This window comes from Coregonus lavaretus (assembly GCF_964263955.1).
Source record: "Coregonus lavaretus genome assembly, contig: HAP1_SCAFFOLD_2555, whole genome shotgun sequence".
In the NCBI taxonomy this organism is placed as follows: domain Eukaryota; kingdom Metazoa; phylum Chordata; class Actinopteri; order Salmoniformes; family Salmonidae; genus Coregonus; species Coregonus lavaretus.
The window spans coordinates 1-17500 of NW_028163772.1; the positions used below are offsets into that span (position 1 = coordinate 1).

Genomic DNA, 17500 nt, shown 5'->3' on the forward strand with positions numbered 1-17500 from the left:
GGATATATAATGGAGGAAGATATAGAGAGGGTAGGGTAGAGAGGGTGGATATATAATGGAGGAAGATAGAGAGAGGGTAGGATGTAAAGCAGTAGATTGACGAAGTAATAAACAGTATCCAGAATCTATAAGAACCAACAAAGAACACGCTCTTTCACATAAGTTATGTATTGATGTCAATAAACAACTTATTACATATGTCTGAATTATTACATAACGTTTGATTTAATTTTTGGGATGACATCCTCTCTGCATCCCCAAGGAGAAGTCAAGCTCGGGGGGTGACAGCCTCAACATCTTCTTCTTTCTCTCTGCTAGCATAGCAAACTTTTCACAATTACACTCTGATTACAGTTATTATATTCAGACTAGAGCCCCACTCTGCTTGTCTCTAATTTGCCAGAGGCCATGCTAAATTGCTCATTAATCAGCTAGCCACTTTAACATGACCGCAATCTATCTGCACTCGCACACACACAGACACACACACACACACACACACACACACACACACACACTCATGCAAATATACACTGACATACGCACACACACAAACACAGACGCACACACACTCATATACACAAATGCGTACACACAAACTCTTCTGCGCGCACACAAACACTATTGCGTGCGCACACACACACACACACACACACACACACACACACACACACACACACACACACACACACACACATACATACATACACAATGTAACTGTACTTCTAATCTGCCTGTAATGAGGTCAGTGCTCTCATTAGAGCGGAGGGAAAATAGGGGGAAATGAAAGAGAAGAGAGAGAAAGGGAGGAGAGGGAGGAAGAAAAGTAAATCCCATTTGCTTGTCCCAACGGAGGTCAACTAGTGTGTGTGTGTGTGTCTGTCTGTGTGTGTTAAGAGAGAGATATCTCCTCTCAAGGGGTTTATCCAGCCAATAGTTTTTTAGATAAATCAAATGAAATGTGAAGTAGTGTGTGTGTGTCGTAGTATCGAACTGAGCTAAAGCTTAGTTCACCGAGCCTGCTCAAGTACATGTACTCACAGGATCCAGTACAGGTGTGATGAGCAGGTGTTTCCCCCAGAGGAACTGGCGGTCCACTGTCCAGGTGTTACTGTCAGAGTAGAACCTGGAAGACGGACAGAAGGGGGGGAATTGATGCGGACTGATCAATGCTTGTTTTTGTAACATCAATGCTTTGTTTACAACAAAAAAAAGTTGCCTCTACACTATGATCAGCTGGGTCAGTGTTGTTCCTTATGGACTTGATGAAGATGGTGGTATTCCTAGATCTGAGCCTGGGAGGAACTGCTACCCGATCAACAGGAAGTAACGTCACTTACTCGTGCATGACGGGCCGGACCACGGTGTCCCCTGTAGTGTGAGCCTTGTAGAAGAGGGTGTAGAGGTAGGGCAGCAGGGTGTACCGGATATTCAGGTAATGTTTAGAGGTATTCAACAGCAGTGAGTCAGCACCAAACACTGCCGGGTCCTGGGGCTGAAGGGAGGGAAGGAAGGATGGAGGGAGAGTAGGGAGGGGAGGAGAGAAGGGAGGGAGAGAGGGGAGGGGAGGAGAGAAGGGACGGAGAGAGGGGAGGGGAGGAGAGAAGGGACGGAGAGAGGGGAGGGGAGGAGAGAAGGGAGGGATAGAGGGGAGGGGAGGAGAGAAGGGAGGGATAGAGGGGAGGGGAGGGGTGGAGAGAAGGGAGGGAGAGAGGGGAGGGGAGGAGAGAAGGGAGGGAGAGAGGGGAGGGGAGGAGAGAAGGAAGGGAGAGAGGGGAGGGGAGGAGAGAAGGGAGGGAGAGAGGGGAGAAGGGAGGGAGAGAGGGGAGGGGAGGAGAGAAGGGAGGGATAGAGGGGAGGGGAGGAGAGAAGGGAGGGAGAGAGGGGAGGGGAGGAGAGAAGGGAGGGATAGAGGGGAGGGGAGGGGTGGAGAGAAGGGAGGGAGAGAGGGGAGGGGAGGAGAGAAGAGAAGGGAGGGAGATGGGAGGGGTGGAGAGAAGAGAAGGGAGGGAGAGGGGAGGGGTGGAGAGAAGGGAGGGAGAGAGGGGAGGGGAGGAGAGAAGGGAGGGATAGAGGGGAGGGGAGGGGTGGAGAGAAGGGAGGGAGAGAGGGGAGGGGAGGAGAGAAGGAAGGGATAGAGGGGAGGGGAGGAGAGAAGGAAGGGATAGAGGGGAGGGGTGGAGAGAAGGGAGGGAGAGAGGGAAAGGAGGAAGGGGGAGGGAGGGATTTATCACCACCATGATGACACTTAGCAATCAACAACAACACACTCAACAGGTGAGTGAATAGGAAGAGCAGAGAGGGAGAAAGAGGTGACTTCCAGTTGAAGAGAGAGAGAACACATAAAGAAACCAGGCCAGAGAGACAACAGAGGACAGAGACAGAGAAAGGAAACATTAAAAAAAAACTAATTGTGGAGTAGATGATTAGCTGCTGAAGGGCTAATCCTTATGTCCTGAGTGTGTGTGTGTGTGAGTGTGTGTGTGTGTGTGTGTGAGAGTGTGTGTGTGAGTCGAGGACTTTGGCCTGTTTGGCCTTCTGATGAGAGAAGTGATTAGGGCAACACAAAGGTCAAACATTATCCATCTCATTTAGTGTCATCAACATATCCTGTCTGCCAGTAGAAGGCATCTCTCTCTCTCTATCTCTCTCTCTCTCTCTCTCTCTCTCTCTCCCCTCCTCTCTCCCGCTCGCTATTTCTCCCAACTCTCTCCATATTTTATAAAACCAATGTTGAAAGATTTGCTACTTTTCCCAACAACATTGATGCCCTGAATTTAGCAGGTGCTATCGACAGATTAGTTGGAAAAAGTGATGGGCTACTTTCTGCACACGCCACGGTCAGTGTGAACTGGAGTGACTTGACACAACGCTGGCCAAACAAGAAGTAGCTACAAACAAAACTGAGTTAAATGGTTCCAGTCTGCTGTGAAGCATTCATCCATGTATACGGGTAAGAGTCTAGCTACGTTTTCAGATATAAATTTCCCACCCAAAAAAATCTTGCAAGTTAAAGCGTACTGTTATTTAGGTAGCAAACGGTAGCTTGCTGGCTCGCTAGCTAACGTTACATGTATGGTCTGTGTAGTAATATTATTCGAATCAGAAATCCATTTGCATTTCTAGCTAACATTGAACCTAGTTTGTTAGCTTTAGCTACCTGCAGATTCATAATACAGCTATGACAATGTATATATTGGTAGTAGTATGAGTTGGGATATGCTGGTTTATTGCTTAGCTAGCTAGCTACCTAGCTAGTTACATGTCTAAACAAAAGACCCAACTTCAGCCAGATTATTACATGACCCATCAAATTAGCCAGGTGTGTCTGGGGGTGATTAAGGCCATCTATTGTATTTCATGAACATGTATACAGTGGGGGGGAAATGATTTAGTCAGCCACCAATTGTGCAAGTTCTCCCACTTAAAAAGATGAGAGAGGCCTGTAATTTTCATCATAGGTACACGTCAACTATGACAGACAAAATGAGAAAAAAAATCCAGAATATCACATTGTAGGATTTTTAATGCATTTATTTGCAAATTATGGTGGAAAATAAGTATTTGGTCACCTACAAACAAGCAAGATTTCTGGCTCTCACAGACCTGTAACTTCTTCTTTAAGAGGCTCCTCTGTCCTCCACTCATTACCTGTATTAATGGCACCTGTTTGAACTTGTTATCAGTATAAAATACACCTGTCCACAACCTCAAACAGTCACACTCCAAACTCCACTATGGCCAAGACCAAAGAGCTGTCAAAGGACACCAGAAACAACATTGTAGACCTGCACCAGGCTGGGAAGACTGAATCTGCAATAGGTAAGCAGCATGGTTTGAAGAAATCAACTGTGGGAGCAATTATTAGGAAATGGAAGACATACAAGACCACTGATAATTTCCCTCGATCTGGGGCTCCACGCAATATCTCACCCCGTGGGGTCAAAATGATCACAAGAACGGTGAGCAAAAATCCCAGAACCACACAAGGGGACCTAGTGAATGACCTGCAGAGAGCTGGGACCAAAGTCACAAAGCCTACCATCAGTAACACACTACGCTGCCAGGGACTCAAATCCTGCAGTGCCAGACGTGTCCCCCAGCTTAAGCCAGTACATGTACAGGCCCGTCTGAAGTTTGCTAGAGTGCATTTGGATGATCCAGAAGAGGATTGGGGGAATGTCATATGGTCAGATGAAACCAAAATAGAACTTTTTGGTAAAAACTAAACTCGTCGTGTTTGGAGGACAAAGAATGCTGAGTTGCATCCAAAGAACACCATACCTACTGTGAAGCATGGGAGTGGAAACATAATGCTTTGGGGCTGTTTTTCTACAAAGGGACCAGGACGACTGATCCGTGTAAAGGAAAGAATGAATGGGGCCATGTATCGTGAGATTTTGAGTGAAAACCTCCTTCCATCAGCAAGGGCATTGAAGGTGAAACGTGGCTGGGTCTTTCAGCATGACAATGATCCCAAACACACCGCCCGGGCAACGAAGGAGTGGCTTCGTAAGAAACATTTCAAGGTCCTGGAGTGGCCTAGCCAGTCTCCAGATCTCAACTCCATAGAAAATCTTTGGAGGGAGTTGAAAGTCCGTGTTGCCCAGCGACAGCCCCAAAACATCATTGCTCTAGAGGAGATCTGCATGGAGGAATGGGCCAAAATACCAGCAACAGTGTGTGAAAACCTTGTGAAGACTTACAGAAAACTTTTGACCTGTGTCATTGCCAACAAATGGTATATAACAAAGTATTGAGAAACTTTTGTTATTGACCAAATACTTATTTTCCACCATAATTTGCAAATAAATTCATTAAAAATCCTACAATGTGATTTTCTGGATTTTTTACCTCATTTTGTCTGTCATAGTTGACGTGTACCTATGATGAAAATTACAGGCCTCTCTCATCTTTTTAAGTGGGAGAACTTGCACAATTGGTGGCTGACTAAATACTTGTTTCCCCCACTGTACATGTCTAGACAATAGTGACCAATCCACTTAGGTAGATGTGGCTGAGGGGTGGTTATAGCATTTCCTTCACATGACCCATCAATTTAGACAAGTGTGTCGGGCAGTGGCAGAAAGAGATGAGATGAGGGAGAATTATTTTATTTTTTTCATGAGCATGGCCTTATTTCTATTACAGCATATTGGATGACTCTCATTCATATTCCATTCACCCAGTTCAATGTAACAGCGATAGTTTTAGGCTATTACATGATACTCAAATTTTCCCTATACCCTTTATGAGGTTGCTACAACCTAGGCTATGAATGAAAGTTTACAACGTAGGTGTACACAGGTCGAGAGACATTTGAAGTGACAAACAGTGACATTAAATACTGCCTTGCACACTCTTGCCAGCATCTAGCTGATATAGGGTGTAATCATTAGTCCAACAGTTGCAAACGAGAGTTTCTATTGGACAAATTCAGGTATGTTTTACCCCCGTTCTGTTCCGTTTGCTTCCGTTTATGAAACATTTTTCAACAGAATTGGTGGAATGAATACACCCCTGATCACACGAGTTCACTCTCATAACAGCCACGTTGTATTCCTTCTCTTCCCTTCGCTTGTGGACTTCAATGCACAACAAATCAGCTGTATGTGACCAGGCAAAAAAAAAACGATACAAGCTAAACCTCTACAAACAGCCTACATAGTTGTCACCATATCAGATAAAGTAACGTCATGAACAGCATAGCTAATAGAACTAACGCGTTAGTAAACCCATTACAATCATGCAGTAACTTTAGTGTACATGCAGTAACGTTACACTAAGCAGTTACACCGGCGGGCCCCAGTGGCAATCAATTAGTAACACCAAAAGCTTACCTTGACGCAGTGGCGGTTTTACACGGAGGCCGGAGGAGGCCCGTGCCTCCCTGGAAATGTCCCTGGCCACCCCTGTGGCCCCCCCGTGCTGACCAAATAAAAAATTATGAATTTATAACTATTTTACACGCGAGCGCCAAAAGCGGAACTAATGCAACGCTCTACACGGCAACGTTCTACACGGGTAAATTAGAGTGGCGCACCCAAAAACTGTATCCTGCCATCTGCCTGCCTGCCACGTGTGGTGCTGCTTCGGTGAATGAGAGCTCAGCAACTACTATTTGCGAGAGGAGCTATGATTTGCAGGAGTCGAAGGTAAGTAAACGATTTAATATCATAAGTGACTTGTTGTTCTTGCACATAGCCTACATGTTCCTTTTGTTCCTCACACATAAATCAAATCAAGTTTTTAAATGTCTGGTCTCGATTTGTTTAGAAATGTAATCATATCTAAGCAAACTCATCGAAGCAGAAGCAAATATCCAAATGTTAGTAGGCTATCCTTGCTAGGTCTACACAATGTTGTGATGTTAACCACGTAACTTCATCCGTCTTGGCTGTTGCATCGCGATAACAAATACATTTTTAGTAAAGTAATCAACAGGTTATCTGCCAGTGTTAATTAGGGAGGGATGGTTAGGTAACAAAATGTAATGCATGCCCCTACGTTTTTTCTTCTTCTAATAGTTATCATGAAACGAGGAAGGGACATAAAGTCATTTTTTGCCCCAGCAAACAAAATAGTGAGAGAAACAAATCGAGGTTTTGAGAAAGTTGAGGAAGAGGGAGAGCCAGCATGTGATGAAAGTGAGGGGTCTGACAAAGAGAGGGAAATTCCAGAGGGTGAGGAGGATGAAGAAGAGGGTGAGGAGGATGAAGAAGAGGGTGAGGAGAATGAAGAAGAGGGCGAGGAGAATGAAGAAGAGGGTGAGAAGCATGAAGAAGAAAGCATACAGGGACAGAGAGATGAACAGCCAGAGGGACAGCAAGTGGATCCATGTGGATCAAGTACTGCACCATCAGGTTTGTGATGAGGAAGGTTCTTACTATTTGCAAAGCAATGCAATTACAATGTAATGGTAGGCCTGCTGGGTGTCCTTAAAATGCTGCTTTCTGCTGTTAATTCTTTTTTGTGTCAATATGGCTCTGTTTTTTTTTTAAAGTAAATACTTTGCCTACATTTTGAAATACATGCAGATATACAGTAAATAAATGTTGTAGTTGTGCCCTATGTTTACTGTCCATCTTCTTCAGATATCAGCAAGTCTAAGTATGACGTACCAGTACAGCCGAACTTGAAGATATTCCCAACCACACTGATGGGGGACAGAAGACGAAGCTTCAGACCAAACTGGTACACTACTCATCCATGGCTTGAGTATTCTGTAATGACGGACTCTACATGTTGCTATGCATGTAGACATTTTAGCACACCAAATGCCCCAGACACCGTTTTTGTTTCAACACCTGGTTTTACAAACTGGAAAAAGGCAACTATGAGAAATGCAGGGTTTTCACTACATGCAAAGTCTGAACGACACAAGTGTGCAATGATCGCATGGAGGGATTATCAAAGAGCTGTTAGAACTGACGCAACACTAACAGATCTCCTTGACAAAGAACACACTAAACAAGTACAAGAAAATCAGGCATACATTAAAACAGTTGGGGAAGTGCTGTTGCTTACAGCTACACAAAACATAGCACAAAGAGGACATGATGAATCTGAAGGGTCCACTAACAAAGGAAACTTTAGGGAAATTCTTAACACAGTTGCTAACCACGACCAAGTGAGCGATTGCTTACTTCCCTTTCACTCTTAAAAAATTACTGAAAAAAAATGTGTATAAAAAGGTATATGTAGTATATGTTTGTTTAGTGAGCATTCATGCTGTCATTTTTTCCTAATGTGAACTATGGTGGAAATGTGCTGTCCTAAATGGACTTGCCCATATATGTTGTAAAGCCTTTTTTTGTACACCTGCTCATCAACTGACAGTGAAGTACACAAAGACACAGACACACACACACACACACACAGACACCTGTAATATTCTTGTTTTCATGTTGTTGCTGATATCCATCAGTGTTGTTCATATTGCTACATTGTGTTGACATGATTGTTGCTTTTAAACTAATGTTAACTTAATGTTTATTGTCTGCATCCTATTGGACTACTGGATGTTAATGTGTAACACGTTTCCCTGTTTATGTGCTTTAGCAATACTGTATGTCAATATGGTCATGCTAGTAAAGCCTCTTTGAATTGAATTTCTTTTCTGATTTGGTTTATTTTACCTAAATGGATACAGGGTAGTGTGTTTTGTTTATAAATCACTCAGAAAGTTTTCTTTCTTAAAACAAAATGTGGAATCAACTGTCCACAGTAGTGGGGCTTCCATGAATAGGAAATGGCACATTGTTGTACCCTTTGTTGTATCCTGGAGTTTTGTTCACATTGAATATGAACCCTGTATTTGTACCCTGTACTTTTTAATTTTTTTTAATTTATTTATTTTTTCATTTTTATGGCACTATCTCTCTTGCATCTGCACTCTTGTACAAAATATGTGTTATAATAAATGTCATATGATTTTAAAGTAAAATAAAGTTTATAATCTTTGAATATCATGTGTTGCCAGTTTTTTTATGTGTGCCCCCCTGATTAAACACTGGCCCCTCCTTGGCCCCCCTAGTAAAATGTGTCTAGAACCGCCACTGCCTTGACTTGGAAGAGTTCCAGTGTTGTGCTGGAAAGTCATAGCCAGCTAGCTAACATAGCGTCCCTCTGTTTGAGCAGGGTGTTTCAGTAGGCTAAACTAGCTATCTGCATTTGCTAGCTAAGTAAGTGAAACTGAAAGTGAAAAACATTTACAAACTCTTTCTCTCTTGCTCTATTTCTCTCTTGCTTCTCCTTCATTTTTGGAATACATTATTTTTTTCAAAACTGTTCAACTATTGTCTTTCTCTCTCTTTGAGTCAACTACTCACCACATTTTATACACTGCAGTGCTGGCTAGCTGTAGCTTATGATTTCAGTACTCGATTAATTCTCTGATCCTTTAATTGGGTGGACAACATGTCAGTTTATGTTGCAAGAGCTCTGATAGGCTGGAGGACGTCCTTCGGAAGATGTCGTAATTACTGTGTAAGTCTATGGAAGGGGGTGAGAACCATGAGCCTCCTAGGTTTTGTATTGAAGTCAATGTATCCAGAGGAGGATGGAAGCTAGCTGTCCTCTGGCTACACCATGGTGCTATCCTACAGAGTGCTGTTGAGGCTACTGCTGACCTTCTTTGCAAAATAGTGTCTTTTAATCAGTTATTTGGTGACGTGATTATATTTAGTATAGTTTTATATAAAAAGGATAACTTTTTTAATGTTTTACCATTTTAATTCGAATGAAATTCACTGAGGAGGATGGTCTTCCCCTTCCTCCTCTAATAATGATAAAATATGTATAAAATATGTAAGTAACCACTTCACTGTCCCGTTTACACCTTCTGTATCCTGTGCATATGACAAATAAACTTTGATTTGATTTGATATAGCGTGTGTTTACCACATTGCCTCACTTGTGAATCCTTAAAGAGATGGGTGGGGCTAAGGCTTACGAAGGTGTGAACGATGCTGAATGGGTGTAGACAAAGAAGAGCTCTCCAGTAGGTGTACCAAAACATTCAAGGGCCATTTTCTCAAAAGTTGGTTACAAGTTGCAAAGCAGAATTACATTGTCATTGTTCTTCAAGTGTAGTGCATGATAGACAATTTTCTAGCTCTGCGTCTCTACTTTTATCAAATGTAAAAAACACAATTTCAAATTTTTCTACATAAGACAAATCGAGGTGGTCAGTCACATATTCTCTTTTACAGCAATGAACTGGGGAAGAGTTACAGGGGGGATAAGAGGGGATGAATGATCCAATTGGAATCTGGAAATGATTAATTTATCATGATGGTATGATAGCCAGATTAACACCCCTACTCTTATGATAGGTGCCGTGGGATCTTTAGTGACCACAGAGTCTGGACACCCATTTTAACGTCCCATCCAAAAGACGGCACCCTATACAGGGCAATGTCCCCTTCACGGCCCTGGGGCATTGGGATCTCCTTAGGGGGAAGAGCGCCCCCTACTGGCCCTCTAACACCACTTCCAGCAGCATCTGGACTCCATTCCAGGACAGACCCTGCTTAGTTATCCTATCTAAGTCTTAAGCAGTCTCCATTTACAATGTAAAGGGAGACTGAATCATTGAATCTTTGACTTGTTTTGAAAAAGGCCAAAAAAAACACGAACCTTCGTGAGAAATCATTCTCTGTTTTTTTGTTGTTGATATATCCATACTTGGATCAATATTTTTTTAACTTTTTGACTCCATACTGTACTTGGTGTCATAAAGAACAAGGGAACAGGTACCTTGTAATGCTGGGCGTTGTGGTTCCGGCTGAAGGGATAGAACGCGCCCACCTGCATCCAACGACGACACAACTCTTCTGTCGTGTTGTCAAAGAAACCGCAAATATCAGCACCAATCTGAAAACACACAACGCAGGACAGAACATTACAAACACTGACACACTCACGAAAACACACTCATGAAAACACCCAGATATAGCATTTGAAACTATACAGCTGCGATGGTATTGTTTATCTTGCCTGATATTGCTCCATTTGTTAAAACAATTCAATAAGGCTAAATTGGAAGAATACATGTATACAGTCTCTGTTTAGGTAATAGCATATGGTAAGCATAAAATAAAATACCTAATCAATGGCCCATCCTTTGAGAGCAGTGTGTTTGAGTGTTGCTGTTGTTTGATAGCACTTTACAGCGTGCTCAAAGGGAGGGCATCGATCCAAATCCCAGTCTCCCTATGCCAGGGATGTGAGTGTGTGTGTGTGTGTGTGTGTGTGTGTGTGTGTGTGTGTGTGTGTGTGTGTGTGTGTGTGTGTGTGTGTGTTTGTGAAAGAGATAGTGAGTTTGAATGGGTGTGTGTGCAAAACAAGAATTGGTAAACCTCTCGGACAGAATTGGACCTCTCGGACAGAATTGGATAAACCTCTCGGACAGTTAGAGAACCTCTAACACTCCCTGTCACAACTGGAGGAGTGGGTGTGTGTGTGTGAGCGTGTGCACGTGTTTATGACTCCCTGTTGGTTTCTTACCGACGTTTCCACTCTGTTGCTTGTCTGTCCTGTCGACAGGAGGCCAGAGCCAAAACGGCTTCTAACCATTCTAACGTCTCATCAGCAAGTGTTTCTCACTAACCCTGCCTCTGTCTCAGATGTGGTAGTGAAGTACAAGCTTCCAGTGAAGACACTTTTCAGTCTACAAACGGATAAATAAACCAACCTGTAAATCAATAGATGACGGTGTCAAACCATCAGACATGACTTTGAGGTACTCACGTAGGGGACTCCGAACAAGCCAAACTCCAGCATACCGGGTATGGCCCATTTGATGTCATTCCAGTTAGCAGCATTGTCACCCAGCCAGTGGCCGGAGTACTTCCCCACTCCAGGGAAGGACGAGCGGGTCAGCATCAGGGTCCGGTTCCCACCAAACGCACGCTTTAGAGCACTACAGGGAGAGTAGGGGGAGAGGGAGAGGTGTGTGGCGAGAATGAGAGAGATAGAGAGTATCATCATCATTGCTTTGCTGCTCTAATTAGCTAGTTAAATCGAATGTCCTTTGATTTTCATGACAATATTGGGTTCTGATGATGTTCACAAAATGTGTCTCCTGACAATAAAACTTTCTATTAGCCGAGAGAGAAACTGACAGAAGAAAAAAGACAAGTAAGGACCAAAGAGGAGTACAACAGAGGAGTGGAGCTAGCGAGCAGTATGCTAACAGGATGAGGAGTGGAGCTAACTAGCGGTATGCTAACAGGATGAGGAGTGGATCTAGCGAGCGGTACGCTAACAGGATGAGGAGTGGAGCTAGCGAGCGGGCGGTATGCTAACAGAATGAGGAGTGGAACTAGCGAGCGGTATGCTAACAGGATGAGGAGTGGAGCTAGCGAGCGGTATGCTAACAGGATGAGGAGTGGCGCTAGCGAGTGGTATGCTAACAGGTGAGGTGAGAGAGGACTGGAGCTAGCGAGTGGTATGCTCTCAGGATGAGTCAGCAATGGAGGAGGCCTCTCAGAAGACAATGTTACTCACAGAGCTCTGTCAGGATTCACCGCTGAGACATAACAGGTCCCCTGTAGCTCAGTTGGTAGAGCGTGGCACTTGCAACGCCACTGTTGTGGGTTTGTTTCTCACGGGGGGCCAGTATGAAAAATCACTAACTGTAAGTCGCTCTGGATAAGAGCGTCTGCTAAATGACTAAAATGTTTTTAAAAAATGTAAAATAACTCTGTGTGTGCGGGTGGTTATGCGTGCATATGGATTTACCTCCGAGACACAACAATCCTCTTTTGACTATCCTACCCAATGACAGGCTCGTTTTAATGATGCTCTATTTATCTAGGCAAAGACAAATCATCACAACTCACCGCTGAAACCTCAGGACAATTCAGCCTCACTCAGCACATAGCAAGGCCTCAAGGCCTCTTAACTATTAATCATTTTACAGTGATTTCAATAAGGATACGCTGGTGGAATTCAAGTATACATACTAAATAGTCCATTCTATGGCAAAACCCCAGTACTAGTTCTAGACACCATAGTAAGATCCATACTCACACTTCAGTGGCAAGAACCATGGAGTAACCATAGAGACTGTGGACATCATAGTGGTTTCCCCAGGTCTGTTTAGAGTCCATACACAGAGTTTTACTGTACAGCACCCCATCCAGAACACCTGAGGAGAGGGGGGTTGGAATGAGCGAGACGCTTGGAGGAGAGAAAATATTTGTGATAATCTCTCTCAAGTCTCTAAACATGTCTCTTTCAGTTCAATTCTAAAAATAGAATGTCTCCTTTCATCAGAGATACTAGTGTACATAAACTGATTTGGCTTATTAAACATAATTACTAGTAGTGAAGGGAGGGTTAATAAACAGCATTACTAGTAGTGAAGGGAGGGTAGTTGAGGGTTAATAAACATAATTACTAGTAGTGAAGGGAGGGATAATAAACAGCATTACTAGTAGTGAAGGGAGGGTTAATAAACATAATTACTAGTAGTGAAGGGAGGGTTAATAAACATAATTACTAGTAGTGAAGGGAGGGTTAATAAACATAATTACTAGTAGTGAAAGGAGGGTAGTTGAGGGTTAATAAACAGCATTACTAGTAGTGAAGGGAGGGTTAATAAACATAATTACTAGTAGTGAAGGGAGGGTTAATAAACAGCATTACTAGTAGTGAAGGGAGGGTTAATAAACATAATTACTAGTAGTGAAGGGAGGGTTAATAAACATAATTACTAGTAGTGAAGGGAGGGTTAATAAACAGAATTACTAGTAGTGAAGGGAGGGTTAATAAACAGAATTACTAGTAGTGAAGAGAGGGTTAATAAACATAATTACTAGTAGTGAAGGGAGGGTTAATAAACATAATTACTAGTAGTGAAGGGAGGGTTAATAAACAGCATTACTAGTAGTGAAGGGAGGGTTAATAAACATAATTACTAGTAGTGAAGGGAGGGTTAATAAACATAATTACTAGTAGTGAAAGGAGGGTAGTTGAGGGTTAATAAACAGCATTACTAGTAGTGAAGGGAGGGTTAATAAACATAATTACTAGTAGTGAAGGGAGGGTTAATAAACAGAATTACTAGTAGTGAAGGGAGGGTTAATAAACATAATTACTAGTAGTGAAGGGAGGGTTAATAAACATAATTACTAGTAGTGAAGGGAGGGTTAATAAACATAATTACTAGTAGTGAAAGGAGGGTTAATAAATAGAATAACTAGGAGTGAAGGGAGGGTTAATAAACATAATTACTAGTAGTGAAGGGAGGGTTAATAAACATAATTACTAGTAGTGAAGGGAGGGTTAATAAACAGCATTACTAGTAGTGAAGGGAGGGTTAATAAACATAATTACTAGTAGTGAAAGGAGGGTTAATAAATAGAATAACTAGGAGTGAAGGGAGGGTTAATAAACAGAATTACTAGCAGTGAAGAGAGGGTTAATAAATAGAATAACTAGGAGTGAAGGGAGGGTTAATAAACATAATTACTAGTAGTGAAGGGAGGGTTAATAAACATAATTACTAGTAGTGAAGGGAGGGTTAATAAACATAATTACTAGTAGTGAAGGGAGGGTTAATAAACATAATTACTAGTAGTGAAGGGGGGGTTAATAAACATAATTACTAGTAGTGAAAGGAGGGTTAATAAACATAATTACTAGTAGTGAAAGGAGGGTTAATAAACATAATTACTAGTAGTGAAGGGAGGGTTAATAAACATAATTACTAGTAGTGAAAGGAGGGTTAATAAACATAATTACTAGTAGTGAAGGGAGGGTTAATAAACATAATTACTAGTAGTGAAGGGAGGGTAGTTGAGGGTTAATAAGCATAATTACTAGTAGTGAAGGGGGGGTTAATAAATAGAATAACTAGGAGTGAAAGGAGGGTTAATAAACAGCATTACTAGTAGTGAAGAGAGGGTTAATAAACATAATTACTAGTAGTGAAGGGAGGGTTAATAAACATAATTACTAGTAGTGAAGGGAGGGTTAATAAACATAGGTACTAGTAGTGAAGGGAGGGTTAATAAACATAATTACTAGTAGTGAAGGGAGGGTTAATAAACAGAATTACTAGTAGTGAAGGGAGGGTTAATAAACAGAATTACTAGTAGTGAAGGGGGGGTTAATAAACATAATTACTAGTAGTGAAGGGGGGGTTAATAAATAGAATAACTAGGAGTGAAGGGAGGGTTAATAAACATAATTACTAGTAGTGAAGGGAGGGTAGTTGAGGGTTAATAAACATAATTACTAGTAGTGAAGAGAGGGTTAATAAACATAATTACTAGTAGTGAAGGGAGGGTAGTTGAGGGTTAATAAGCATAATTACTAGTAGTGAAGAGAGGGTTAATAAATAGAATAACTAGGAGTGAAAGGAGGGTTAATAAACAGCATTACTAGTAGTGAAGGGAGGGTTAATAAACATAATTACTAGTAGTGAAGGGAGGGTAGTTGAGGGTTAATAAACATAATTACTAGTAGTGAAGAGAGGGTTAATAAACATAATTACTAGTAGTGAAGGGAGGGTAGTTGAGGGTTAATAAACATAATTACTAGTAGTGAAGAGAGGGTTAATAAACATAATTACTAGTAGTGAAGGGAGGGTTAATAAACATAATTACTAGTAGTGAAGGGAGGGTTAATAAACAGAATTACTAGTAGTGAAGGGAGGGTTAATAAACAGCATTACTAGTAGTGAAGGGAGGGTTAATAAATAGAATAACTAGGAGTGAAGGGAGGGTTAATAAACAGAATTACTAGTAGTGAAGAGAGGGTTAATAAACAGAATTACTAGTAGTGAAGGGAGGGTTAATAAACATAATTACTAGTAGTGAAGGGAGGGTTAATAAACAGCATTACTAGTAGTGAAGGGAGGGTTAATAAATAGAATAACTAGGAGTGAAGGGAGGGTTAATAAACAGAATTACTAGTAGTGAAGGAGGGGTTAATAAACATTATTACTAGTAGTAAAGGGAGGGTTAATAAACAGAATTACTAGTAGTGAAGGGAGGGTAGTTGAGGGTTAATAAGCATAATTACTAGTAGTGAAGGGAGGGTTAATAAACAGCATTACTAGTAGTGAAGAGAGGGTAGTTGAGGGTTAATAAACAGCATTACTAGTAGTGAAGAGAGGGCAGTTGAGGGTTAATAAACAGTCTTACTAGTAGTGAAGAGAGGGTAGTTGAGGGTTAATAAACAGTCTTACTAGTATTGAAGGGAGGGTTAATAAACATAATTACTAGTAGTGAAGGGAGGGTTAATAAACAGCATTACTAGTAGTGAAAGGAGGGTAGTTGAGGGTTAATAAACAGCATTACTAGTAGTGAAGGGAGGGTAGTTGAGGGTTAATAAACAGTCTTACTAGTAGTGAAGGGAGGGTTAATAAACATAATTACTAGTAGTGAAGGGAGGGTTAATAAACAGCATTACTAGTAGTGAAGGGAGGGTTGTTGAGGGTTAATAAACAGTCTTACCAGTGTTTCCTCTAGAAAAATTGGTAGCAGTGGAGAGAAAAGGTCGCGGAGGGGGGTTGAAGGGGGGAAGGGGTGTGGGGGGGAGGGGTGGGGGGAATTATGTAGAAGGGCTGAGTAGCTCAGTTCTGGTGACTTTTCTAAAGGACATTCCACTCCTAAATGAATTAAACTAAGTATGCTGAGACCATCTAAAATAGAATTTCCACCTCCCGAAATTAACCCAATAACACATCAGTAAAATGATTTGTTAAAATGTACAGGATATAGCCTATGCATGGTCCATATTATCAGGTATGCTATTAGCAATAAACATAATCACCTTTAGCCCAACTGATGCAGCAAAGTGCAAATAAATAGGCTGAAGCATGGGGTTGCCTATCTGCATTTACCCTATTGGGCTAATCATTAGCCAGATCTCAAATGTGATTTAAAAAAACTTGCATAAACACTAAATATTATGTAGGCCTACCTGTTAGGGTAACTTGGGGTAACTCGCCAGCCGGGGTAAAATGCCCCTGCTTGTACTTCTCACATAAACCACTTCGTCACAATTTTCCCCCCAAACACTTTCCCTGGTTTCCACTACTCTTGCTCAACAAAACATATTATCTGTCTCATCACAATTTTAAGTCATTCTAAATAAATTATTTTGAGGTAGGGAGGCGTTGTACCCCAAGTCACCCTACAATTGACCGGGGTTACATTTAGCCCCACACTCCCCTGTGCACTCATTGCGAATTGCGGAGCGATAACTTGCTGAGCCTTGTTTCTGCTAAAAAAAATAACGGGTTTAAAATTGCGCAGTTTGCGCATATTTAGGAGTTCAGAAATAAATAAAGTAGGATTGGAAAGCTGGCATTCCCGTCTTTTTAACAAAATCCATTAAAACTTCTGTTTTCGCGATTGCAAGAATTGTTGTCCATTGACTGCCTGTCAGAATGCATGTTTCCCTCCCTATGGCACTTATAACGTGAATGCGCCACGAGAGGAATATGTATCTAGCATAGAACACAACAACAAGCCGACTAGGTAAATAGATAAACTATTCTACTATGGGGTTGTTAGATTTTTCTATTAATTACTCGTTTTGTTTGCAGAGGAAAATCACATGTGGAATGTTCTAGCATCTTCAAAATGTTCCATTATTGTATTTTTTTGCCTGGAGGCAATTATTTTGCCGTGGCGCAGCACCACAGCAAAATGAGTGCACCTGAAACACTGAGTCTTACTAGTAGTGAATGGACGGTAGTTGACGGTTAATAAACAGCCTTACTAGGAGTGAAGGGAGGGTAGTTGAGGGTTAATAAACAGCCTTACTAGTAGTGAAGGGAGGGTAGTTGACGGTTAATAAACAGCCTTACTAGGAGTGAAGGGAGGGTAGTTGACGGTTAATAAACAGCCTTACTAGGAGTGAAGGGAGGGTAGTTGACGGTTAATTAACAGCCTTACTAGGAGTGAAGGGAGGGTAGTTGACGGTTAATTAACAGCCTTACTAGGAGTGAAGGGAGGGTAGTTGAGATTGTTGTCAT

The 17500-nt window shown here is 41.7% G+C and overlaps 1 protein-coding gene across 1 annotated transcript in view; it reads right to left on the minus strand.

Annotated features, from left to right (window-relative positions):
• Positions 1–1041: 1041 nt before the first annotated feature.
• Positions 1042–17500, minus strand: part of LOC311117788 (sucrase-isomaltase, intestinal-like) — a gene marked incomplete at both ends in the record, with an annotated part of 36769 nt that continues 20310 nt past the window's right edge. Inside the window, 6 exons of the mRNA XM_084192702.1 lie at positions 1042–1126; positions 1341–1495; positions 10261–10377; positions 11254–11425; positions 12538–12655; positions 17465–17500. The exon at positions 17465–17500 is cut by the window's right edge and continues 49 nt beyond it. Coding sequence (XP_084048828.1) covers positions 1042–1126; positions 1341–1495; positions 10261–10377; positions 11254–11425; positions 12538–12655; positions 17465–17500 — 683 coding nt within the window. The remainder of the gene's footprint in view (positions 1127–1340; positions 1496–10260; positions 10378–11253; positions 11426–12537; positions 12656–17464) is intronic.